The sequence below is a fragment of the Aquila chrysaetos genome, chromosome 24, assembly GCF_900496995.4.
Source record: "Aquila chrysaetos chrysaetos chromosome 24, bAquChr1.4, whole genome shotgun sequence".
NCBI classification, from domain to species: Eukaryota; Metazoa; Chordata; class Aves; order Accipitriformes; family Accipitridae; genus Aquila; species Aquila chrysaetos.
The window spans coordinates 8,435,705-8,461,271 of record NC_044027.1 but is presented as its reverse complement, the minus strand read 5'-3'; the positions used below and the strand labels follow the sequence as shown (position 1 = coordinate 8,461,271).

At 44.8% G+C, this 25,567-nt stretch overlaps 1 protein-coding gene across 20 annotated transcripts in view; it reads left to right on the top strand.

The window, feature by feature from the left end:
- EXD3 (exonuclease 3'-5' domain containing 3) overlaps positions 1–25,567 on the top strand; it is a 297,484-nt gene that overhangs the window by 141,144 nt on the left and 130,773 nt on the right. For 18 of the 20 annotated variants that reach the window (XR_005931367.1, XM_041119954.1, XM_041119947.1 and 15 more), the window contains 8 exons: positions 2,902–3,040; positions 3,388–3,601; positions 4,333–4,442; positions 5,584–5,794; positions 6,905–7,071; positions 9,499–9,669; positions 16,331–16,384; positions 18,148–18,279. Coding sequence is in view for 19 of the 20 variants with exons in the window: in XM_041119954.1 (XP_040975888.1) it covers positions 2,902–3,040; positions 3,388–3,601; positions 4,333–4,442; positions 5,584–5,794; positions 6,905–7,071; positions 9,499–9,669; positions 16,331–16,384; positions 18,148–18,279 (1,198 nt within the window). In the remaining variant the exon portion in view is untranslated. Of the gene's footprint in view, positions 1–2,901; positions 3,041–3,387; positions 3,602–4,332; positions 4,443–5,583; positions 5,795–6,904; positions 7,072–9,498; positions 9,670–16,330; positions 16,385–18,147; positions 18,280–22,069; positions 22,106–24,062; positions 25,561–25,567 lie in introns of those variants that run through there. The other 2 variants (XM_041119961.1, XM_041119958.1) reach the window with 2 other exon arrangements.

The following is a 25,567-nucleotide window of genomic DNA, read 5'->3' as shown; positions in this document are numbered from 1 at the left end:
CTTGACCACTCCCGAGAGGTAACTATTTACAACTTTGTGCAGGCTGATAGCCCGTATCTTTAGCATCCTGCAAACATAGCCCTTGAAGCCTGTAATAAGAGGGAGTAACTTCCCATATGGAGCTGAACTTCTCAGTATATATGTTGTAATCTGAATCTGATTTGAAATGGACTGTGGTCTGGGAGGAGTTGATGATGCCATCATACACTGCCTGTTTGGGGAGGAATAAAGGCAGCAGGAAGTCAATGATCACTGCTCCCTGGGTAGCAAGTTGGGCGCTTTCAGCGCCATGCACTTGGTGTGAGAAGCAGAGGCAGGGTCCCTCTTGGCATGGCTGTTGCACGAGTCTGCACACCCATGCTCATCTGCTACCTCGTGTGGTCTGGGGCTTTCTCCTGTTACTGCAGAACATGCAGTTGTATGCAGATGATTTGGGTGCTTCCTTTTACCTTATGATCTTAGTGCAGGACTTTCCTTCTGGTGTCGTACGTCAGAATTATGAACTCCAGCTAACAGTCAGGATCTGTCACTGGCTGCCTGGTTAATGCTGACACCTCACTAGGGTATAAGGAGACCATTTTAAGAAGATCAAGCCTGAGACTGAGCGAGGTTACCTGCTCTAACAGGTTTATCATCAGGTTTGTTGTCTTTAACACTGCAGCAAGTTTCCATCTCCTGGAAGAGGTGTTTATGCAAAAACTGCAGCTTTCGTAACAAAAGATCGTATTTTTGGAGCATAGATTGGACTAACTTGACTTATGCAGAAGGTGAAAGAGAACACAGTGTATTATTATTTTTTAATGCTAATGATTTTGGGAGGGTCTCACAGATGGCCTTGAGCAGTTGATGTCCTGAGCTTCATGGATCTGATCTTTCTCCTAGTGCAGATCTGCACTGGTTCATGTTCAAGACCCATGTAACCTCAGCAAATATGACACAGATGTAATCATCCTCGAAACACTGTCAGCAAAGGCCCACTTCTTCAAATGGCACATGGCTTTCTTGGAGCACAGGAAACTCTTGTCTGTCTAGGACATGCTTCTGCTTAACTCTGATGCATTGCTGGAGCTGCCTTCCTCCTCCCTCCTGAAGCTGCACCAGCTGCCAGTTAGGAGCCACAAGGTTTTTGCATGAGGTGTAATCCCTCAAAACACAAAGGGAGGTTAACAGGAGTGTGACTTAGCCACAGACTCTGTGCATCTAGAAAGATAAAAAACATCACTACATCTCTCTGCTCTGGGAATCCTGTGTTGTGTATGGGTGGAGTGAAGGCATGCCGATTAGGATGTGCTCTGCCATTCACGAGGACTTGTGACAGATGAGTAAAACCCTTTGTGCCCCAGTTTACTCATCCAGTCACGATACCTGCTGTAGTAGCTGCTATAAAATCAGCGGAGCCATGGAACCTAATAAAACAGTCTGTCTGCCTTATTTATTGAGCTAACAAAGCAGCAGGTTCCCAGAGCGGGTGTTCACACTGTAGAGAACAAGGTGGTACCAGCATATAAACAACATCATCTCTGCCACTGGTCACACCACATGCGGCTCCTGAACTCTGCAGGTGAGAATATTCCTGGAGACCTGAGACTGCACACCTTCATTAAATATTTTACACAAATATTGACTTCCCCATGCACACAAACCCTCAGAAAAGAGTGTTTGCACAGTGAAAGCTGCTATGCTACAAAATTAGTCACACAGTCCCCTAAGCATAAGGTTAGTAAATAGTTTCTCAAATAGTAAACCATTTCAAGTCTCTATGGGAAAGAGAGTATCCAGAAATTTGTGATATGTCCAAAATAGCTGGATATTTTTTATTAGTTTCTTTCCTCTGATTGCATCATCTGGCTGAGACACCACAGCAATCTGCTGACCTTCCAGTTACAAGGCCATTTCAAGAGACTCTGCTGCATTTTGAAAAGAAAATGTGCTGTGTAAGATCCTGTTGTAGGAAATCAGTTAGCTCATTTCTGCAGGCATCTTCCAACATTCCCAGGGTATTAATACACAGATACTGAATTTCTCTGTGTGGTGCCATCTGAAACCCAAATGGAGGGAGTAGGACAAGAAGGCACTCAGTCTGTGGGTTCAGCTGGCTGTCTTCCTCTAAATATAGAAGGTTTTGAAACTTTATTTTTTAACTTTTCTTGTTTCATCACTGTGCAGTGTAGGACAAATATTCTTGTACAACTTACGTGGACACGTTACAGGGAAGGGGATGGAGGAGAAGCAGCTGGATAGCATCAGGCAGGTCTGTGAAGCCTTCCCAAGCAATTGCACTATAAAATGATGAGGCAGATTCACCCATTCCCAGCTGGTAGCGATCTTAGTGTGGAGCAGTCTGAGAGTCTCTTTCTGAGCCAGTTTCTGCTGTGGGGAAGTGTGAAGCTCCTGTTTGGACACAGCGCTGGTCAGAGCTCACTTCTCTTTTATGTATTACACCGTGGGAGCTAGCAGACTTCCATGTTAACCTTGAGGGCAAAAAGCAGTAAATCTAAAATGTGTTATCTCTGAATATGGAAACAGCTGCCCAACTTTGTCATCCAAGTTGCATCAGTTCTGGGAAAGAGAGCTGAGCATTGAGGACAGGCCTTGGGACTCTGACTCCAGCTCGTGTTTTGGTTTGGGTGTCCTCTGCAGTGGGTACACTGCATGTGTGTGGTGAGGTCTCGGATGCAGTGCCATTTGTGTTATAGGAATAAAAAGAGAGGATGAGTCAAGATGAAAGAGACTTGAGATTACAGGGAAAGCGGGGAAAGAGAGGGTAAGAGAAAGAGTTGCGTGGCATGGGGAAATAGAGGGCCACAGTGGAATAAGGGGCTTAAGACTTCCTGATGTTCCTCCAATCTAGGATTTCCTCTCGTTGCATGGCTTAAAGCTGTTGCATCCGATTCTGTGCAGGGTAGAAGAGGCCACAAAAGCAGATAATTATGAAGAGAGTAAGAAGAAGGACTATTACCAGCTTCCTATTCCACGGGCAAATATTCACTTCCTGCAGACGTGGGAGGAGACACTGCAGTGCTGGGAAAAGGTGCTGCGGGTGAGTGTTACTCTGGTATTTACTTTGCAGGGTCAGGGAGCAGAAACTCCATAGCAGGCTGGTACGCAGGGCTGTGTGTGGGCCACTGCCATCAAATGTCTCCCACCCCAGGTCAAGAACAGCTGCTTGCTTTAGGCTTGTCTGATCTGGGGAACGTGTTGGGAATTGCTGGGCCAGCAAAGGTCCCTGCAGGGGTAACTCAGGTGTGCTGCAAAAGTTACTTGTCTCTGTAGCAGTTTGCACACTAGCAAAGAGATGAGGTGGTTGTGTTCTGGACAGGGACTGTCCAGGCTACTTTCAAGCGCAGACAGTCTCTAAGTGAAGAAGGCTTTTGTCTTGTGTTGCAGCCTGGGCAGGTTGTTGGCATTGACATGGAGTGGAGGCCTTCATTTGGCATGGTCGGGAAGCCCCGTGTCTCCCTCCTTCAAATCGCTCTGAATGATGAGGTGTTCCTGCTTGACTTGCCACGACTCCTCGAGCATGCTGAGACGGAGGGTGGGAAGGAGAAGCTTCCCCATTTCATCCAGATGCTCTATTCAGATGCAGCCATCACTAAACTAGGTAACATGCATCTCTTCTCCCTGCCTCAGGTCTTTACAGAGCTTATTTTGTGTAATTCCTAGATCCTCTTGGGGTTGTCATTCTCTAAATCCACTTAACCATGGAACCAGCTTTTGTAGCCCTGGGTATTCAAATACTGCCATGCCAGGAAGCAGGGTGACCAATGTAACTGGGAATAATAGAAATGTCTCCCCATTTCAGGTCAGACCCAAGATGTCTGATTTAGCTTCCCCCCTTGGACTTGGGATTGTCTTAGTTCCATGCTAAACCCCGACTTGCACCCAACCTGCAGTGGTCTAGGGAATTCTGCTATCCAGATCTTTCTGGATTTGCTGGTCCTGTCCCAAAGCCACTGTGCTGGACACCAGGCCTCTCTGGCCCACCATACCTGGTTTTAGATTCTGTTTGGAGGCTTTTGGCAGGAGTTGTTAAACCCAGAGTTCAAGGGCAAATTCATAATTGCCTTTCACTGACCTAGCAGATTTTAAGTAAGCTGATCTTAAACTCAGCATTTCTCATCCACCTCTTCTCTCCCAGTCTTGATCCGCAAAAATATCTGTTAGGAACAGGAGAGACGGGAGTCTGCCTTGTTCCCTATCTGAACAGTCTTTCCACCAATGTTTATAAATATATTGTCAGCATTTTGACTCTGAACTAGAAAAAGCTGTGGTGCATTAGCCATAATTTGAGTTTTCCTACCTGTGTGATTTGGGCTTTTTTTTTTCCTCCAGGTTATGGGATGTCTGGAGACCTTAGCAGCCTTGCAGCCACTTGGCCTGCTTTAAAAGACACAGATAAGCAAGCGCAAGGTGTGGTGGACCTACTCACAGTAGACAAACAAGTAAGGATGAACACGTGAAGATATGGAATATTGTGTCTCCTGCATGTGCTTGTAGATGACTGTCATGAATTCACAGTGCTGTCTTTTTGTGTCCTGTATTGGCAGGGAGATGGCTAAAAGAGTAAATAGACCTTTTCTGCTTGTGGTTTTGAGGGTAATGTGATTCTGTAAAGAAAGACAGAAGCATTTAGTTTTCATCAACTAAAAAGTTAGAGCTTGATACACTAATTACTTTTTTCATAGCCTTTATAAAAGCTACAAAAGAGCAATTGAAATGGAGACATAGCTCAATTCAGCTAGGACATAGTTTCTGAGCACAAGTCATACTTGAACCCGGTAAGAGCAGATTCTTGTAGAAATTCTGATATTCCAAGATCATGCAGTATTGAAGCAGATATTATGTAGTTAATGATTTGTAGAGAACTTGTAATGTTCATAGGAGGGCTACTGGTGGATTCAGCACAGGAATGTCTGTTCAGCTGAAGTACAGCTGTCTCTGGGTTTGCACACAGCCGTTTTTAGCAGTTTTCAGAAATGCTAAGGACAACCATTTTAATGGGTAAAATTTACAGAGTGTGTTTAAGGCTGTGGGCTGGGGTGAACCCAGATCTTGGGGACTGATAGCTTAACCTGGGAAGTGCTGCAGGGTCTGAAGTACCTGCCAACAGCTGTTGCCTCAGTTTAATCTCAGAAATGGCAACTGCAGAAAGGCCGTTGCCCACTGTGTTACAGGAATACTTTTTCTCACTGGAACTAGAAGGAGAATGGTGCTGAACTACCACTGCTATTCTTTTAGTGAGTTGGTGTCCAACAGCCTCCAGCATGGCTGAGCACCCTGCAAACCTCTGCAAAGTCACAGTCACAGCCCCGCTGCCCTGATGCAGTGCTGTACAACAATGGACTTTTTTTCCTTCCCTGGCTATGAAACTGATTTCTTTCCAGCAAGTGTGTTTGTTAAACAAATAATCAGACGCCATATATATCTAATGCCATCCCAGCCCTTGTCTGAGACAACGGGATTCAATATGCCAGGCAAGAGATAAAAATGATAGGGTTGCTGCATGGCCCCACCCACTGGAATAGGAATTGTTGTAGAAGTTGTTTTATAACCATGCGTTTTATATCTTTTTCTTTCCATCAGTTGCAGAAGAGCTCCATTGACTGGAAGAAGGGTGGCCGGAAGGTCGATGTACTGTCCCCGGAGCAGAACAATGAGGATAGAGGGTTCAGGCAGCCAGAGAAAGGACTCAGCCTCTTGGTGCAACATGTGCTGGGGAAACCGCTAGATAAAACAGAGCAGCTGTCTAACTGGGAGAAACGGCCTCTCCGAGAGGAACAGATCCTCTATGCAGGTCTGCTCACTGACTCTGTGGCAAGGTGCTACAGATTGTCCATTACAGGCTGTGTTTGTCTGTTCTCTGTCACCAGGAAAATCATTAAGTAGCAAACGAAGAAAATGGCTTTGCAGATTAGTTCCTGTTCAGAAAACCCAGCACATGTTATGTTTGTCCTTTTGCGGACATGGCTTTAATGGTTGAAGTTTAAACTGTCCAGTGATTCATTATTTCCCTTATGAAAGAATTCCTGTGCTTTGCAGATTTTGTCTGTTGAAACATCACCTCAGTGGAAACTCCTCTCAGTAACTGAAAGGAAGAAAGTCCACTTCCTTCTGCCTCATTTCACAGCCTTTCTGGGAAACAAGTGCTGTGTTCATTTGTCATAGTGAAGTGCTTGTTAGAGCAGGGTTAAAAATGGGTGGACATGGTGTCAGAAACTGCAGCACAGAATCGGTACCAGTGGAGTTTATTGCTGATTACCCCAGAGTCAGAAGTCTGGGTCTAAATCTTTTCCTTTGGCATCAAAGGACAGTCTACTGAAGCAAACCAGCCCTTTGTTAAATTCAGCTATCCTTGAAGCTGACACAGTTCCCACAAAAGTTAGTCGCTAGGACTTGTAAAACTGGCTTGGAGACTTAGTTCCCGTTGCAAGGAACAGAAGCCGCATGGCAGTGCATGTGGGCAGGTGATTGCAAACAACTCAGTTATTACTTTTTAAGATATTGCATCTGAGGGAGAAGTTACCTTCCCATAGCTGAGATGCAGTAATAAACTGTGGGCAAGCCACTGCTCAGTAACAATGGAGAGTAAAATGTGTTGGCTGAAGCTGTCTTACATGGTGGTTTGAACAGGCGCACTACAATTTGCATTACATTAGAGTCAGAGACAGCAGAGGGCCTATCACTTTTTGAGCTCCTCTGCCTTGACTCTTTGTGATCATGTGTTAGGTCATGGTGCTCACTGAACAAGTAAAAGAGTGCAGGGTATGACACGAGTAACTTGGAGCTTCACAGATTGTTTGCATTCAGTGGCATTTACCAAGGTGAGGGCTCTTCCTTGCATCAGGAAAGCCTCTGTTTTACTTTTGAATGAAACCAGCTGAGGCTCATGTTCCCTTATTTTCAGCTTCAGATGCATACTGTTTGCTGGAGATCTATGAGAAACTCTGTAAGGATCCGGCGAGCTTTGGTCTGAGTTCAGACCTGACTGCGAGTCTGGTGGGAAAATCAAGCATAAAACCCAGGGCAAAGAAGCAGCTGAATAAACAAGAAGTACTGTCACCTTCTGGACAGGTTTGTAAACATCTTCAAAGAGCTGCATGTTGCTCAAGACCCCTGCAAATCATATGTTGGCTTGTCTCTCAGTCATACTATTAGCTATGCATGGCATGCCTTTTTGTAGTCTGGTCTCAGGACTATTGCAGCAAACATCTTCCTCGCCCCTCCCCTGTACTGGTAAGATGTGCTTTCTCCTTGGCATGCCTTGGTTCAGCTTTCCCTGCAATTTTAGGTTCATTTGTCTTTGCAAAATGTTGGTGCAGATCTGTGTGGTAGAATCCAGCTAACCTTGCTGGTAGAAATGCTCCTTCCACATTTCCTCAGTGGTGTGGGTTTGAATTCTGTGGCCTAGGTGTTGCATCAATGAGGTTTCAAAACTATGACTTCCTTACTTTTGCTTTTAACTGAGCTTCTATGCTTTGGTTTCATGTTGGGAATGCCTCCTTTATTGTGTCTGGACCAGAAGTCTGCAAAGTTAAAAACAAACAATCCATCAAAAAAGTCTTTCTGCTGATGGCTTGTCTCTGTCTCCCTGCCCACCACCACATACTCCATTGACTGGCCTCTCTCTGCAATCTATGTTGTGGCAGAGCCTGAAAACTCCACCGACCATAACTTGAAGCTGTGTGACTCTGTTTAAATATCTTGGAACGTGACTGGTCCCTCTCTCTCAGTAATAAAGTTTTACTTTTAAAATGCAGCCATCCAGTTGTTTATGCACCTATGAAAACATTAGCAGAAAAACAGTTTTGTTTATTAACTGAGAAGACTCACTATGGCTGTGTATCCCTCTGAGTAGTCCCAAATGTGTATTTAGCTCCTGCAGTCAATACTACCTACCTTCCATGGTTGGACTGAGATGCTATTGATTATAGCCACCTTTTCAGGATCCTCCTTATCAAGTGCATGTAAATGTACAGTATCCCATTAGTCTTAGTCAGGAAGTAAAACACAAAGCTGCTCGGTAGTTTCCTAAGCACTTTTTGTTCATGGGAATATTGTATGTTACAACAGATCTGAGTGGCTGCTGCAGAGATGGGAAAAGTAAGTACTTCAGGCCTGAATTACCTTGTGAACTCATGGGTCATCTTTGTGTTCTGTACAGTCAGATCCATTAACCAAGAGGTAGTTGGTAAAACCTGGACTGGGACTCAAAAAAGCAGACTTCTCCTGACTGCATCCTGCATGACTCCCAACTCTCTTCCCAGTGTTTCCTGGTCCACTATCTGAAGTGGGGCTAATGACACTATTCTCCTTTATAAGCTTTTTGCTCTCTGCTGGCATGAAACGTGAGAAAAATGCTACATATGACATTGCTGGCCATTGAATAAACACTAGCTAAGAGCCAGCTGCTGCTCCTTTACATCTGTTTGCACAGAAGCAGCAGCAAAGGGTTAGCGTCTTCCAACTACTTCAGCATTGAAGGGTCAGCTTGATCTGTTATCACAGCACTCTGATGTCTTAGGGCACAGCTGCATCCACCAAAGTCCTTGCAGGAGTTGGTGATGGTCCAGTCTACCCAGTGCTGCCAAGCTTTAAGTATGTCTACCAGCTTCTAGGAGGTGCAGCATCACGCAGATTGAGCTGTCAGATCTAAGCTAGTTCACATGGTCAGCCCAGGTGTATCTGCATGGTGTGCCACAGCATTTCCAGGCCTGAGTCAACTCCTGCAGAGCTAATCTGCAATGCTGCAGTAACTCTCTGCTTCCAAAGACTGTGTAGCCCTGCATAGGTGGTGGCTGTGTCCTTCAGTCATCCCAGCTGATTCAAGTTCCTGGAGGCAAAAGCTGAACATTGGAAGTTCCTTAATAACTTCCCTTCTCCATGAATTTAGCTATTGTACTTCTGGGAGCCTCCCGACGACAAAGTCTCCAACTGCAGGAACTCCCCCAGCAGCAGATATTTGAAATAAAATAAACAGAATTCTGGCACTGCCTATTTTTAAACTTCTGAAGATAGCAGAGCTGACATGGTTGCTTTGTCTACCTGTTTCTCCCTCTGTCTGTCAGATCCCCTTCCCAAATCATAACTTTGGCACATGCATATTAATTGCAGTCTAATTCAATAGGGGAATGGCAGTCTGAAGATCTGTTTCTGTGACTTCATGAAAATGAATGTCTGTGTAGAGCATAGAAGGCCAGGTTGGCATTTCTCCGGGGAAAGGCTGCAGATCCCCAGTTTGGGTGGCCAGCTGGCCAGTGAGTGAATGGCTAATTCAGAATTAGCCCCATCATGTGCTGCCTTCTGCCCAGGTGGTAAGTGGGCAATGTAGAAAGGACATGAAGGAGGAACTAGAGGAACTAGAGGTGTTGCAGAGCATGGGGGAAATTGTAGTACAGGTGGAAGGGGACAGTTGGATTTGCCATGGCGGGTGAATGCAGGGAGGCAATCCACAAATCAGCCTTCTGTTCTGCTGCTTACGGATCTCTTGCCTTTCTGTAGCAATGCAAAGGTTCCAAAAAGGAGACCTCGTGCTGCCCTGCTCCCATCTCCCCAAAGGAGTTCAGTGTGGTCTGTGATAACATGCTGCAAGGCCTTGGGCGCTATCTTCGCTGCCTTGGTGTAGATGTCCAGATGCTGGAGAATGAGGATGACCATAGGAAAGCAGCTGAGGTTAGTTATGTGTGCGCGTGTGTGTATGTGTGTGTGTTTATAGCTCCCATCTGCACTCCTTGGGGAAGGCCTGCTGCTTACTGTATAAGTGCATTGGTTAGTCGCACACACTGAACAGGTAGTGGGTTGGTAGGAGCTGCCCAGCGCATGCTTCCTCCTGTGTCCATGCTGAGACCCAGTTCTCTGGTTCAGTCCAAGACATTGTGCCACGTTGCAGCTGGTATTAGCTAGTCCCTACAGTAGTGTGCCAGCTTGGCTCTCCATTTCGAGGAGAGAGGAGGTGAGCAGAGTGTGCTGTGATCTCAAATCTTATTTGTGTCTGTATGTTCGTGTCATTGACAGCTGGGGTGTTTCAAGTTAGAAGAACACAAGCAGATTGTAAAGATGTGACCTGAAGTCTCAAGGGTCTTTGATGGGGAGGCAGTGGTGTGTTTGCAACAAGACAAAAATCAGAGAAAGGAACCCAAAATTCACTTAGGTTTCTAATGGACTCCAGTTTGGGCTTACAGGGAGGGTATTTGCCTGCCTTGTACCTGGGTCAATCAAGCAGAACCGTAATCAAAAGATGGCTGTTCAATATGAAAGGAAAAATTTCCATAATAAATTGCTATATAACATCCTAGCTGGGTACCACCCTGTGAGATGACTCAAAGGTGATCAGCCACAACTCACAGTGAAATATTTGGGAACGGAAGAGTCTCTAACATACATGGGGACAATAAACATTGATCTGCACTCCCATAACAACTTTGACCCTCTTGGAGGAGACACACGTGCTTCTTCATTTCAGACATATTTCTACTATGCCAGAAATTGAGATATCCAGCCCACACAGTGTGTTGCTATCAAATGTGCACTGATCACCCAGCCTGGTGCACAGGATGTTTCCTCTTCAGATGTCTGCTTGGCCTGAATCCTGGGCAGGCTCTAACTTCTGCAGAAATAATTAATTTCTCGTCTTTGCCAAACTTGCACAAGTCATTTAAACAAACTAGTTCTCACTGCTTCCCCCCCAGAGTCCCGTCTCCGCTTCTCATCCTGATACCTTATCGTGCTATGGACAGGATGTTTTACATTGCTTTCTCTATGGTGACCAGACAAACATCCTTTCACTATCAAAAGCCCTTGGAGTGTTACTGTATTGCAGAGCCTTTGATCTGTGCTTGGATAATCAAACATAAAAATAGACTCCTCCCACCCTGCTTTACATCTGGCTAGTCCTGATTTAATAAAAATTGAATGCTGACCACCCTACACCTGAAATCTTGTAAATGTTATTGCAAAGGCCAGGAGAAAGGTTTGGATCCTGGTCACCGAATACAAGATAGACAGTTTGGGTGTTGAACCAACACAGTCTCAAACTAGTGTCACCAGGAACACATAAGTGTGTACAGAGTTAGTGTTTGTTCCTAATTAAAGTCATTTCACAAAAATGATTTATCAGTCATATTACACATCTCCTTGTGCCAAGAACTCCTGAATCACCTGGCATTTGCTCCTTACTGTTCTCATTCCTGTTGCTTCTTAAAGTGACTTCAAGTATTGGTAGGCTGATGGGTCTTGTCCTTCACCCTCTACTGAGATCAAACTTAAAAGCCTGAGAGCTTTGTAGGTTATGCTTGGGCAGCTATGGATTTTTAAAATTTTTTTCTTTTAGGCTAATGCGTGTGGCAGTAATTGGTTTGAGAAACCCCATTCCCAGGCTAAACATGAAGTCTGTGTCCTGTGTACTGCTTCATGTTGTGCTGCTGTTATTGGCTAAATGTTTTATCTTGGACAACAGTTGTCATGGCGAGTTTATCATGCCAGATCTGCAATCTCAGATCTTCTGGCCCGTGAGAGCAGGACCTCTGGCACCACAAGCCAGTGTATCCCCCCATATGTCCATATTTAGCTGCTGTGAGATGACACCAGTTTGCATTCTGTGTATTTAATGGTGCCATTTAACTAGGACTTGACTGGAGAAGTGACTGATGAAAAGTCACCTGTCATAAGCACAGACACAGAAAATCTTTAAAAATGGAAAGATAGTAGAAATTCAGACTGAAAATTTCTCTGGTTAAATCTGCCCTCATGTTGAAGACAAATTGCTCACAGTCCATCCTTACAAAAACATTTTAGCCTCTGTTCATGAGCACCAGCCTCTCTGGGAAGAGCAGCTTTGTGTCCAAGTATGGGTGGTATGTCATTTTCCAAGTCTTCTCATTCGGTGGGGTGGCAGTAACATTTTTACTGTGTTATGTTTATATCCTAGCTGCTGTAGCGCAATGCACACAAGTGTTTGGCAAAGCAGGTATGCAGCTAGGGGATGAAATTTGTAACAGATGTGCTGGACGAGCTCCTTTACCTGACTTTAGCAGCCTGTGCATGGAGAGCTGGGGGGATTCAGCACATGCTTTTCCTGAAACATGTCCTTGCCTGGCAGCACTGCTCCAGTCCTGCACCTTGGGTAGGAGGCCCTTCTAGAGGGCTTTGGGTAGTGGCCCAGGCTGGCCCAAGCCTGGCTCCCTGCTGTGTGGCAAAACAGGGAGGCGACTCCTGAGAAGGGCTGTATGCATCCAGCCCTTCCTCACCAGGGGCTTCTGACTCCCTCCCAAAATAAAGAATGACTTCATCTGGTAAAGAATGCAGAGATTTGTTCTCTCTTATGCAGCATCCTTCTGTGAGTGCAGGTGCCATTATTGGGGTAAGCCACCCTTTGCATTTGTACTTATTCCTATAAGCAACATGTTATTTCCAATTAATAGATTTTTCTTTATTTAAATCACGTCCTATGCCTGTGGTGTTTCCAGACAGGTCTTCCAGCTTGTCTTCTGCAAACTTCTCTGCAGAGAATCTTAAACCTATCTTTTGGGCCTTCTAGATGGATAATTGGAAGGAAGTGGGAAAGTTTCAGTGGGTGTTCCTCTTTTCTCTGCAATTTTGCAGAATCAGGTAGAGCAGTGGGATGCTTCTTGTACTAACCTTAAAGGATCACCCACCGGCCTTGAAGTGACTACAGTAGATCTTGCAATGTTGTACTTCAGGAGTGAAGCAGAAGCTTATAAGAAAATTTTGGTAGTCTCTTAGGTCACTAATTTCTAAGAAGAGACTTGGTGGAATCTCAGAGCCCCTTCAGTTGAGTTGGGGGTTAGCTTCTTTTATTTTTTTAATGGACTGTGCTCTTGGTCTTCAAAATCATCCTCATCTCTAAGAATAATTTGCACGCTAAGGCAAACCTGGTATCTTTTGAAGTGTGATAATAACCAGAAGGCTGGTAGAACTGGCTTCCTGCAGCTCCCATGGTGTAGAAGATTCCCTTGCAAGGTTACACGTACTGCCCCCAAAACTCCAGGTGAACTAGCAAGTCGGAGAGGAGGGCCAGGCTTGGATGGATCTCAGGAGCCAGTTAGAGCAATGTGCACCTGGATCTAAATTGCCCTGGACTGGTTTGGAGCCATGGGACACAAAGGGGACTTCTAATACTGCAGTGAGCAGAGCTTCATGTAATGGGGGAATCTAATCTCTGATCTCGTCTCAGCTTTGAATGTCTTTTTCCATATTTTTGATGTAAACGACATTCTTCAGGTTTGCTAGTCTTTTTACCTCCCTGCCAGTCTGCAGAGTAAATTTGCAGAGGACAGATGAAGAACTGTTCTGCCTTTAAGATCAAGACTTTGCTTTTGATGTTTAGTCAGCAGGAGGAGAATGTCTTTCATTGGAGACCTTGATACAAATGGGTCTACATTAAGAAACAAAATTGAGTCAATGGTTTTGGTGTGGTACTTAAGGCCACATTATGAAATCATGCAATAACTCTGTACAATTTATGGTTTTCAGGAATGCTGAAGAGAAGTCTAGGGTTGAAATACCAGCAGTACAGCAAGTGCACTGCAGGACTAGACTGAGTGTGTTCATAGCTATTAAGCTCTTGGTTTGTTATCTATTTTAAAAGAGCCTGAGATAATAGGTAGGGAGCTTCAGGCTTGGATTGAGGTTTATGATCCACTTCTCTAGTAGGGTGCTTTTCCAGCACACATCCCGGAGCAGATGCTTTCTGTCTGCTCCCTTTTTGTCCAAACTGGGACCTTGCTGGCCTAGGCCCCAGATCACTGCTTCACCTCTGCCACTGCAAAGTGGGGGGGTCACAGCTTTTCCTGGACTGCTGTCTTGTAGAGGGAGCACTGCAGTTTGCCTCTTCAAGGACATGTGGCATTGCCCAACAAGTGTCATGCGCGGGCTTGGCAGATTTTAAATTACCAATCTACAGCCTTGTGCTGCTGTTTCTTGAAACCTTCTTTGGCCTTAATTCAGGATCCTTTAGGTTGTCACAAATCATTCTGCTGCTGGCTTCAAAACATACGGTCTCTCTCTGTCCTCTGCAGGATGAAAGTTGGCTGAACAGACAGGCATGTCAAGGGCTAAATAATAATACCAAGTTATTAGGCAGTGCTTTCTATTCAGAAAGTCTAAGCCTTTTCCAGAGGAAGTTGATACTACCCTTGTAATAGATTGTAAAACTGAGGCCAGTGCCCTCCCTGCAGCACTTGGGATGGAGCACAAGTCCCTGACACCCACCCCAACACGCTACTCTGGTCGTTCTTTTCCTTTTATTTGCATCTCCAAGCACACATCTTCCGGATGGTCCCAGCACTGCTGTCCGTTATTTCTTTCAGAGGAAAAGAAGGAATTGTGCCCTTTTCTTCAGCACGTGTCCTCCGTGGTTTCAGTCAGATGTGTGCTATCACGTGGCTTTTCTGGCTCTGCATGCTTCTCCCAGTCATTGTTCCAGAGGCGGAAAAACATGCTGGAAGAGTTATTGCTTTTCTCCTTTTTATTTGATGTTCTTTGCCTGTCTCTGCAGAGCCATTTAGATAAGGGGATTTATCAAGCTTGAACTAATTAACCCTGGATGCAGGAAGTCAGAATGGAGTGTTCCAGCTGTGAAGTCCTCGCTTACCCTGAAGCACACATGGGTCTGAAGGAATTTCACATCTCTTTTCCCTTGTCAGCAAACCACTGTGGTGAACTTTTGCTGTTGCCTTACTGGACTTCTCTCACTAACGTGCCATGAGGGTGGTTTGTTGGCAGGGCTGTTCAGTCACCCAAACTGTGTCTAGTAGGATTGCATGCAGTGCAGGGTGTCTCTGCTGCCACTTCAAGGTTCTTGTTCTTGGAGATTTTTTCCTTTATTGAGAGGCTTGATTTTGAAAGAAATCCGGTAATTCTGCCTGCAGGAAGATGCTTTAGAAGTTGCCAATTGCTTTCTCAGTGGAGAACTGGCAACCAAAGAGTGACTTCACAAAAAAGGGAGGGAAGTGGCTACCTGAAAGGTTAAGATAGGAAAAAAATGGTTGCTTAGTTGACTGCACAGGGAGTTTGTGCCTTCAGAGCCTTCTCCCCCTTGTTTCATGTTGCCATAGGTCTAGTGGGTCTTAAGAGAATAGCTATCCAAGATAGAGTTTTAAAATCTTGGTTTGTTTTTTTCAGTGTTCCTTGGTTATGCTTGGTGGTGTCAGACTGTCTGGGAAGTGCAGCAGGACTTTGATCCCAAATGTGTCCTCCTGCCAGGGTTAGAGGATGATCCAGAGAGAGCTTCTGAAACTCTGATCCAGAAGAGAGACCTCTGTGACACACATCTGGAAACAGTGAAAAATATGAGGGCTTCCAACAGAATCCAAGCCAGAGAAGAGAAATAACCTCATGCCTACCTCAAAGTGCCAATCTCTTGTCAGCACTAGCAGAGCTGAAGTGCCGGTTCACATGGGAATCCTCCTATCGCTACGGCCATGAAACTATTTCCCTTCTACATGAGGGGGTGAAGGGGTGGGACAGAGGGATGTCATTTAATCATACGAAGATCAGTCACACTTTCATCCTTGTGAAGAATTGCAGTTCCAGATTTAGTATCTCCTTTTGGCACCAAACCATTTGAAAGTGTTTCTCACTCTATTGCGAAGGTCAGAAGTGTGGGTAATGAGTCCCCTGATAATTCAGCACAGACCTTTCCCTTGAAGGACAAGACCTCTGATAAAAGCGTAGGATTGCAAGTCTCTCAATGGAGATGTTCTTTGCTGCCTGGAAGGGGTGCGTAATTTCTGTATGTCTGCTCTTCGGCTGCTGGGAGAATAACACCGACTTACCTTGTAAGGAGTGGAGCAAGCATCATTCTGTTTATGTCTATGAAGTTTGCAGACACATTTAATGGTACTTTTTTTGCTGGAATTACCTGCTTAGGTTATCTTTTACTTTCTCCCCTGTGCATTGCTGTGCGAGCAGAACTGCTTGCTTCTTTGTGAACCAGACCGGGGAAATAGAAATAGTTTGGGTTAAGGAAAAAAAAAAAGATAGAAAAGTTATTGATAGGATTATTTCAAGGTGGATCGGTTCCCTGGGCCATCTGCAGTGCAGATGCACAAGTAGCTTGTTCCAGCACATGTGAGGCAAGGCGGGTATTGGCAAGGAGGGGACATATAGTGAGCGAGCAATACCTTGAGCTGCTATTGCTGTCAAGAGCGTATTGTTGAACCAGACCCAGTTACTCTTGGCCTAGAGTACGTTGACACCAGAGACAAAGACTCGATGTCACCAGTTCATGTTCTCTCTGCTTTGACTGAAAGAAAAGCTTGAATCCAGTGTAACTTCAGCCGATGTTCATTATGATTTTTACTGTTTTTTCCAGATTGCCCGACAGGAAGGAAGAGTCATTTTAACCTCTGGACTCCCATATCAGACTGTAAGTGTTCAGAGCTTCTGGCATTTTTCTGGTGTTGTATCATTGCGCCGTCTGGGATGTGCAGTGTAGAGAAGAGGAAAAGTCAGATGTGGATGCAACAGCTGGCTTGGCTTTTTCATGTTTTCTGCACTAAAAACTACATTAAGGGTCTTGAGAGGTTTGCTGTTCTGAATGACCAAAGCTTGGGGTGAAATTTTTTTTATACTCAGTACTGCATCAGTGGAGAGAGCAATTGCTCTCCATTGGGGGCAGGGAGTGGAAATCTAGCCAAGCAATCCAGAACAAAGTGTTTCTGTTTGGCCTCACTGGCAGGTGAAAGGCAGCTCAATTCCCATGCTTTTTATCACAAAGACTCTTGTTTAGTGACTGGCTCCACACTGACATAACACACCACAATTAAAGATGTTTCTTCAGGCTTGGACGGGAGAGAATGAAAGCCACCAAGCATGGGTCCCGGTGGAAGCTGTAGAGGTTTAGTGTTCCTATAGATACACAAAAAAACCAAAGCAAACCCCAACCTTACCCTCAGCACCAGATGTTCAGAGCCCTTCATGAGACACACTTCAAAATGGAGTGTTGGTGGGAATATACTGAACCTGTCAAGTCAGTGGTTGCAATGTTATGATGCCTGCTGCAGGTCCTTTGTGCTTTGTTATTGCCCAAAAATTCATTTGGAAGAGTGCAAGTACTCTGGATTACACACATGAGTCAGAGTGCAGGGCTGCTTTGTTACAAGCTATCAGTGCAAAAGCTCCCAACTACTCAAGTAGCTAGTTGGAGTATTTGCAGAATGTAGGTTGCTAATTTCCTACATAATAGCTGAACATTGAAGAAAACTCCCCCCATGATGAGACACTGTGAGGCAAGTGCAGCTGTGCCACGCTACAGGTTCTTTATCCAGGCTGTGGTTCCTTGACCCTACAGTTGATGTGATAGGTAATTCAGCATCCAGCATAATCTTATTTGGCAAAGCTTTAACTTCAAAGTACTGTGTAGGAATTGCAAAAGGAAAATAACTGCTTCCCAGTGTACAATACTGTCCTGGGAAATGTCTGGTTCCCTTTGTTCCTTTGCCTTTGTATGCTCTACGTGAGGACAGGATGGCTCTGCTAGGCTCCTTTGCATGTAGCTGATCCCACCTTGCTGTGAGTATTCATGATGTTCATAAAGATGTGTCTGGAACTTCCCAGTGCTTGTTCCCAGATACAAACTTCTGTGCTAAATGTGGAACAAACATCGAGGGACTGTCCACATCAACCACTTCAAATTCATTGGGCATCAGTGAACTCCAGGTGAAACGGTGTATAAACTAGAAGGGTTGAAGTGGTAAAACTGTCATTGGACATCGTCTGCATCATTGTGCTTTTGCATACTGTGTGTGATCTGGCCAGGTTTCATGTGAAAGCTCTGATTAACTTAAGTTTACTCTTGCTACCCCTGTCAGCACCACACCACCCAATTATAAGTTGAAGGGGACTTGGGCAATCAATCAAATTTCATATATATATATATATATATATATATATATATATATATAAAATGCTGCAGTGCTTCAGTAGTCTCAGAGCTATTGCAGCAGTGGCTAAGTGTTAAATTACCAATTGTGCTTGTTAGATCAAAATTTAGACTGTAAACACATACTAACTCCAAATATTATTTGTAATTAAAACCAAACCAAGTGTATTAGGAAAAAAAAACCACGGATCATGATGCATGGAGTGCCTCATTTACTGCCTTTTTGGTTTACGACTTGTCTTTTGAAGCTGCAGTCCCAGGTAGCAGAAGGAAGGTGTTTCTCTGTGAACTGCTCAGAAAAGGCAAAAGAACAGGCCCTGCAGGTTCTGAAGCACTTCAACGTTCAAGTATCCCTGGCAGATATCTTCAGCCGCTGCCAGGTAGGACAAGGCTTGTTTGAGTTAAAGTTCATGCTCGCTTGCCGTTTTGTGCGCGGCAGGCACTGCTTCAGCTTTTTGGGTCTCACACTCAGTGTCTTCTACTTAGTTCCCAAGATTTCTGCTTGAACTTTGGCAGCATCTTGCAAAGCTGTGAGGAGTTCTGAGTGTGCTAACATCCATCAGAAGTGTTGATGACTAAGTCAGAAGAGCAGAGGCACTGCATCTGCAGCTTTGCTAGAAACTGCTGTTTTTCAGATTTTTGGTACTTGGCATGTGTTTTGGCATTGACTATCATGGTTATAGTCTCTTTGTTGCTGTGTTCTCTGTCTAGGACGCATGCTGTTTTAATTAGAAACCATGTTTAATTATGGCTCTGTGATTCTGATAACACTTAATTACTTTAATAGGAGGATTTTTTTTTTTAGGACTGTATTTTTTTTTCAGAAGCTATTAGGTTAATTCATGTCCATGCTAGTTGATGACTCCAGATTGTGTTTGGCATTGGTTATCTGTGGATTGTTGTTAAGAAGAAATTTTAATTGTGTTAGCTCAAATCTCCATCTCTTCCAATTTCACTCTTGTATTTGTTACAGTAACACGCTGAAACCTATCCCTTCAAAAACTGTAATATAAACCGACTTGCAACTTCAACATCTCTCATCTTATCAGTGTTTAAAGAGAGAAAAAGAAGAAACTGCAAATCTGGCTAGAAAAGGAGCTTTCTCATAGGAATAAACAAGCCAGCTGAACACTTCAGTGAAGTCTGGCTCAGTGCCTTGTGGTCGAGCTCACGGGGTCTCCTGGCCTGGTGGAACAGCACAAGTGTTGTAGGAATAGCAATGACTTCTGAGCAAACACACCAGAGAGCATTTTCTAGACCTCTGCTTATATCTGATGTCAATTGTTGAAACTGTATCTGTAACTTATAGAGAAAATGAGAGGTGTCCAGCTGTGCAGGTTGTCTATAAGAGGAGAATGACGTAACACCATGCAGATTGGATCGACATAATATGGGTTGATCTTACTTCAGGATAAATGTGTATATTCAGATATAAGATATTGAGTTCAGTCTTGCGGTTTTATTGTTCCAAGAACAGATTGCAGTTGTTATGTAGTGGCATGCTGGCTTCTTTGCTATTTAAAAAAAACCTTTAAAAAACCTTGTGAATTCTCCGATTCCCTGAGATCCCATAAAATAGCAGTGTTCTTCCTGATGGTTGTTGAAATACCACAAGAATAAGCACACACAAAAAACCATGCTGCGGAAAACACTGTGATATATCTGTAATAAATGCAGAAGACTGTGCACCATGCAATATAAAACTGACCCCTTGCCCATGATCTGGAGTCTGGAACTGTTTAACTATATGGCTTTTTGGTATGTGCTGTCTTAGTTTACAATATAAATAGGGGTAATCAGTCTGGCTAGGCATATATACTAAATTGTTCTCTTACTTCCAGGAGAAATGCCTTCCCTGTAAACTGTGGTGGTAGAACAGCTGCATGTTTTGTACTGCTAGGCATGGGAAGATGCTGTTGTTTGTCAAACCACTCTGTGTTCTGAATCATATATTTACCTACATTTAAGGCTTTGGCATTTTGGACCTAATTTTGTTCAGCTGTCCTCTTCTGACTGTACAAGTTTCACTAATACGTTGCCGTTGCTCTTGAGGACAGTCCAAGCTCTTATAGCCGCGCATGTCCAGCAGACGCCCAGCCATGACCCAGGAGCGCTGGGCACTGCAGCTCTCAGTAGGTCTGTGCGCGAGGGGGAGAGCGGCAGGCAGCAGGTTGAGAAGGATCATACTGCATAATTGCATGGCAAATTTCTGCCTTAAAGAGAGTGTTCTGGGGCCACTGTAGCCAACAGAGACCTCAGCACTTCATTTGTAAATTCTTTCTGAAACATCCTAATTCTCTGCAAACCTAATTGGTCTTAATTAGGATGGAGGCTAGATCCTTAAACTGCTGAGCTGTGCCTTCCATACTGCCTGTTCTGGTCCTTAACCGGGTTACAGACCTCAGGGCTTGCAAACTGCTTTGAGGTCTGCCACCTCCTTGCAGAAATGTGTATTGCTAATGGGTGACCGAGGGTTTTGGCTGTCCTGTAGCAGTGGAGAGCGGATGGCGTGCAAGCCGGGGCCTCCAGAAACACCCAAGTGCTGCAGCATACGTGCTCGGCAGGAGGAGGAAGCCGGGTAATACTGATGGATTACCTGGGCCACACTCCTTCCTCGCCTTCGTGGAGCCCTGCCGGACGGTGTCTGAGCTGTGGGCCCGGCAGCAAAGGACAGCCCTGCTGTGCTTGCCAGAGCACTGGAGATGGGTTATCGGCTGCGATCATCCATCGTAGATAAGCGTTTTCTGTGTGTCACAGGAAGCAATGTGGCATCCTGCCTGACTCTCTGTCTCATGGAGCAAAGGCTTGTTTTGTCTCTTGGGCTTCTATTCTGTAAATGATTTGAGTGAGTGTGTCAGCAAATATTGTTGCTGTAACAATTAATGCGTATAGTGCAGAGCACACGGTAAAAATAGGTCCTAATTCAGTGTTGTACCCAAGATTGCTGTAAAATATGTTTCTTCTGTCAGCTCCCTCAGCAGGGATGGACGGTCTCCCTTTTGCAGATATAAAGAATGGGCTTGCTTTCTAACCCTACCAAAATACTGCCTTTTTCTGTTTAAAACAATGGCAAATACTGGTTACCTCTGTCTGACTTAGAGAATCAAGTGCACGAAGAATTTCACCCATGGGCTTCTCAGCATTTCTGCTTTCAGTTGTCCTGGGCTTCGACTCGGTTACTCTGGTTAAAGGCTCCAGAAATGGAGACTGCTGCTGGCTGCGTCAGTTATGGCCTGCCAAGTATGATCTTCTCATTGCATGTGTCTCTCAAGTGCTGCATCTTAAGGACTCTGTTGATGGTCATGGAGGATCCACCTGTGCACAGTAGCTTTAGCCAGGCCTGGTATTGCCTTCAGTGAGGAACATTTTAGGGGTGCTCAGTGAAAATGAGTTGAATCTTTTGGTGACATGCAAAAAAACCCCAAGAAGTCTTACATTTCATAGCCTTAAAATACTTGAAATAAACCCATTCCCTCTATTTGAAATGCAAATGTCTTTTGTCTGTCACCTCTGCACACATTTGAATATCTTGTATACAGCTTTTCTTCTTTTCAATTACCCAAAAGTAGCTCCTTCAGGAAGGGGTGACATGAAATGCATGCTGGAGGGTGTTCTTACATGATAAATTCAGCACAGTGGTCCCTTACACTAGGCAGGAAGATGTTTGTGGAGTTGTCGGGGGCTGTTGTAAGCACCCTTAGGGTCAGCTAGCAACCTGCCTTGAGTGGAAGATCAGTGATCCTCTGCTCTTGACAACTTGGAGGAAGTTCTAACACAGAACTAGCATTTAAGAAAGAAAAAAAAAAACCCAAACTTGCTAAAGAAGGTGACCTACTGGATGGCTACATTATGGATACAAACATCTAACAGCTAGGTTATTTTCTAGGGGGGATGAAATTTGGCTCCTCTCACTGGTCCATCCATTCAAGGAGGAGGTTGTCTCCCACCTGTCCTGGTGCCGCAGCCACCCTCGCTCAGATGTGGTGTCCGTGCAGTGGGCATGCCTGCCTGCTTTGACATTTGGGTATGGCCTGGTAGGACAGTAGGAGGACATGAACTCCACCCCAGTCTCATAAAGAAACTCTTGAAAACAGACATGTTTTGGCAGGTATTACCTGAATGACTGGCATGGCTTTTTCCATCTTGCTTTTCTGTGCCGTCTGACTGAAGACCCATCTGAAGCAGGTGTAGACTGCATCTACTGACCTGGCAGTGTGCGCAATGCCTCTTCGTTTACTGCTCTCTTTCTCGGTGAGCCTGAGGTACCCAGGACGTTTTGCTCCCTTTGGCTAAGGTATGGTGTCTGGCCTAGCTGACTTCTTGTCAGTGAAAAAACACTTGTCTCAAAGAAAATAAATTCAGGCAAGGGGCTGGCAGCCCTCGGTTGTGAGTAATGTCGCTCTGTGCGGCAGTGACAGGGTGAAATTGCGGTTTGAATGGTGATAAACTGAGGAGATAAACAGTGCAAGTTGTTAGCTTTAAATCTTTATATCACAAGTGTTTGTCACGATGGTTTGAAGGGAAAACAGTGTGTTCAGTGTTGTACGGGATTGCCGATAAATTACTCCTGTTGTAGAAGAACCTCATCGTTAAAGGTTTATAACTTTGCTGTAAAATCCTTGCTGGTATGAGGCTCTGCAGACAGATTTGGAGCCAGGCGGGCCTGTCCATCTTCAGAAAAGCTAAGTTACGCTTTACTTGAAAGTGTAACTGCTGCTCAGCTCAATTTTGAGCCTGAAGCTTTACTGTTGTACGAGGGAGGGAGTGGGCTGGGGGACCTGGGTCCTGTGGTGTGGCTGTGCCACCTCCTTGCCTCCCTTGGGCCTCTCTTTCCTTTCCCACCCTCTCTTTGACTTGACCCTTTAGCCTTTAAGCTGTCCAGGGCAGGGACCCTGTTTGAACAATATCTAACGCAATGGGAGGCTGATCCCAGGTGAGGTTTCAAGGCTTTCCTGCAAGGAAAAATGATTGCAATTATATCCCCTGCAAAAATAAATGTGCAGGGAAAAAAAATCTCAGGCTCCAGCTGCTGTTTCTGCAACTGAACAGCCCTGCATTTATTATAGGATTATCTGCAAATTCAAATAGGTTGTCTCTTTCACTTCACTGAATGCTCTGATCCTAAATAAGCAAATTACATCACCTATTCTGATGTCCTGTTTAACTTATGACCTCAGCCTGAGCACTGCAGGATGTGAGAGATAGCTGCTTTACTTCATTGTCTGGAGATCTGATATCTTTTTTTTTTCCCCCCCCTTCCCTGCTCTTTCAGTTTCAAAGCTGCTCACCCCAGCCTCTTAGAAAGGTGTTAGCATGGGATTAGGAGTAGGCAGGGAGGAGGGGGGAGGAAGAGAGGAAACCACCATTTTTTTTGAAATTAGGTGCAAAAGTGTTCTAACAGTTGCAGCAAATGTTTCTGGTTTTTTGTGGTTAAGGTAACAAATTTCATTGCTGCAAAGCTCATCATGTGCAAGCTGATTTACACAGAGGGAGCGCAGTATGGAGCAATCCATTTAGCAGGGACAAAGAAAAAGGCCTTATGATTAGATGAAAAACCCTGTGCTTGGGGCACTTTGCGAGAACCTTTGAAGCCAGCCTGGGAACTCTGGCAATATTAGTCGATAATTAGTAATATAGATCCTTCAAGCTGTCGTTTAGATTGAAAATGTGCATGTCTCTCATGAGCCTCTGTCACACCAATCTGATCAGCAGGCTTTTTTGTTCCTTTTATGTGGGTTGCTCTGTCGGTCCAGATGATGATGAGAACTGCCAGACATCATCTTTCTCACTAACTTGTGAGCCGAGCAGCTATCTCCCTGCTTTAGCATGTCATGGAAGTGGGACCAGGGCAATTTTTTGTGGTCACCTCTCCTGGCCTGAGCAACAGTCATTTTATTCTTTTAAATGTACCAGTTGTCCTTCCCCATGCGCAGTGAAAAACCAGTAGAATTTAAAGGCTACGTATTTTGTAAAATGTTTCTGCCCCGGCAGACAGTGAGGGATTTGTCTCAGGAGTTGCTTAGGACAAAAAGTGTCTGCAACTGAAATGGGGCTGAGGCAATCATCAAAGAATTTTGAAAATGTCAGTTCTCGAAGCCCACGTTTCAGCTTTTGAGATCCCTTCCACTGACGTAACATCGTGTCCCTATTTACTTCCTTTCAGCCCTGAAATCTCTTTGGAAAGGGCCGTGTCACCATCTAAATGAAGAACTAAGAAGGGTCATGCGCACCGGATTTTGTTGACTTGGGAATGCTGAGAAAGAGAATATCGTTTTGAAACCCTCTGTGGTTTAATAAAAGGTTCATCCATAGGATGCAATTTGTCAGCGCCTACAGGTCAGGAAAACCTGTGATTAACAGCATCTGTGGTTTCCCCAGATGTGTGAGTTAGCTGCTTACTCCTCACCAGCCCTTAACCCAAACTGAAAACTCAGCCCTGTGCCTACCCACTACGTAGGCTGTGATTTCTTGCTTCAGAGTACGATTGTTCAACACAAAGGGTAAGGCCCTCTTAATCTTTTTGTTTATCCTGGGCTTGGCAATTTAGATGTAATCTGCAACTTGTGCTGCTGAGACTCTGGCCAGGAAGCACAGCTGGTATTATTCTGCCTCTGCAGACATTGTTGAGGGAGCGAATTGACCTCAAAAGGTACTTGTCCCAGGACTGCCTGAATGTGAGCATTCAGTCGTGAACGCACCTAGCCCTGGCGCAGCAGCATTTCATTCAGAGGGATGTAGCTCTTTTTATTTGGAGTGCCTCTTACACGACAGTCGTTAAATAGCATCAGGGTTTGTGATAATTTGTCGTGGCAAATTGTGCTACTTTTGAGTCTCCAGTTGAGAATTTTATTTGCTGATCGCTAAGGCTTTATAAACCGTAGTGAGAGCTCATAGTGAATGATCGCCATTACGTGCAGGGACATGGGGGCACGCGGAATCAGCGTGCCTCGTCCAAGCTCCCAGGTAATGAATCCCACGGGAAACTGAGCGAGCCCCAACTCGTGGGTGCAAGGCAGCAGGGTGAGCAGCATGCTGTCCATACTGCGCCATCCATGAGTGCATACAGCACCAATTCTGTAAAATTCCCAGCCTGTAGCTGCTTAGCACTGCGCTGCTGTCCATGTAAAGCTCAGAGCCCCCCAAAAAAAGGGCTCTACTGGGCCTAATTCTCACCAGTGAGCCCGGACAGTGCTGCCTGGTTCCCACAGACTGTACACTTCCCTGCCAAGATTTCAGTATCTTCAGAAATTCAGTGGAGCATGAAGGTCACAGCAAGGGAAGAATGACAGCCTGAGACTTTTTTTTTCCCCTTTCACCAGCTCGGAGCAGACTGTTGTCTCTCTAGCATGTTGACTGTTTTCATAGGGTTAGCGTGAAGTTTATGTTTTACACAGACCAGTGGAAGTCAGATATGGGAATGCAGCAGATCAGCTGTGTTTCTTCAAGGAAGACGGTCTCATGTTGCAGACTTTCTTTCTCAGTGTCTGCAAAAGCTTGATTTCCAGTGAAATTTCCTTTACAGATCTTTGTCTTTAGGTTGTTTTTGTGGACGTATGTGAGAGACTGTACCTGAGGTTTTCGTTTGTGTATTTATTTCCTTTCTCTTATTTTCAATTGCAAAGCTGCAGACGGATATTAAACTTTAGTGGGGGGGGGAAGCTGTTAATT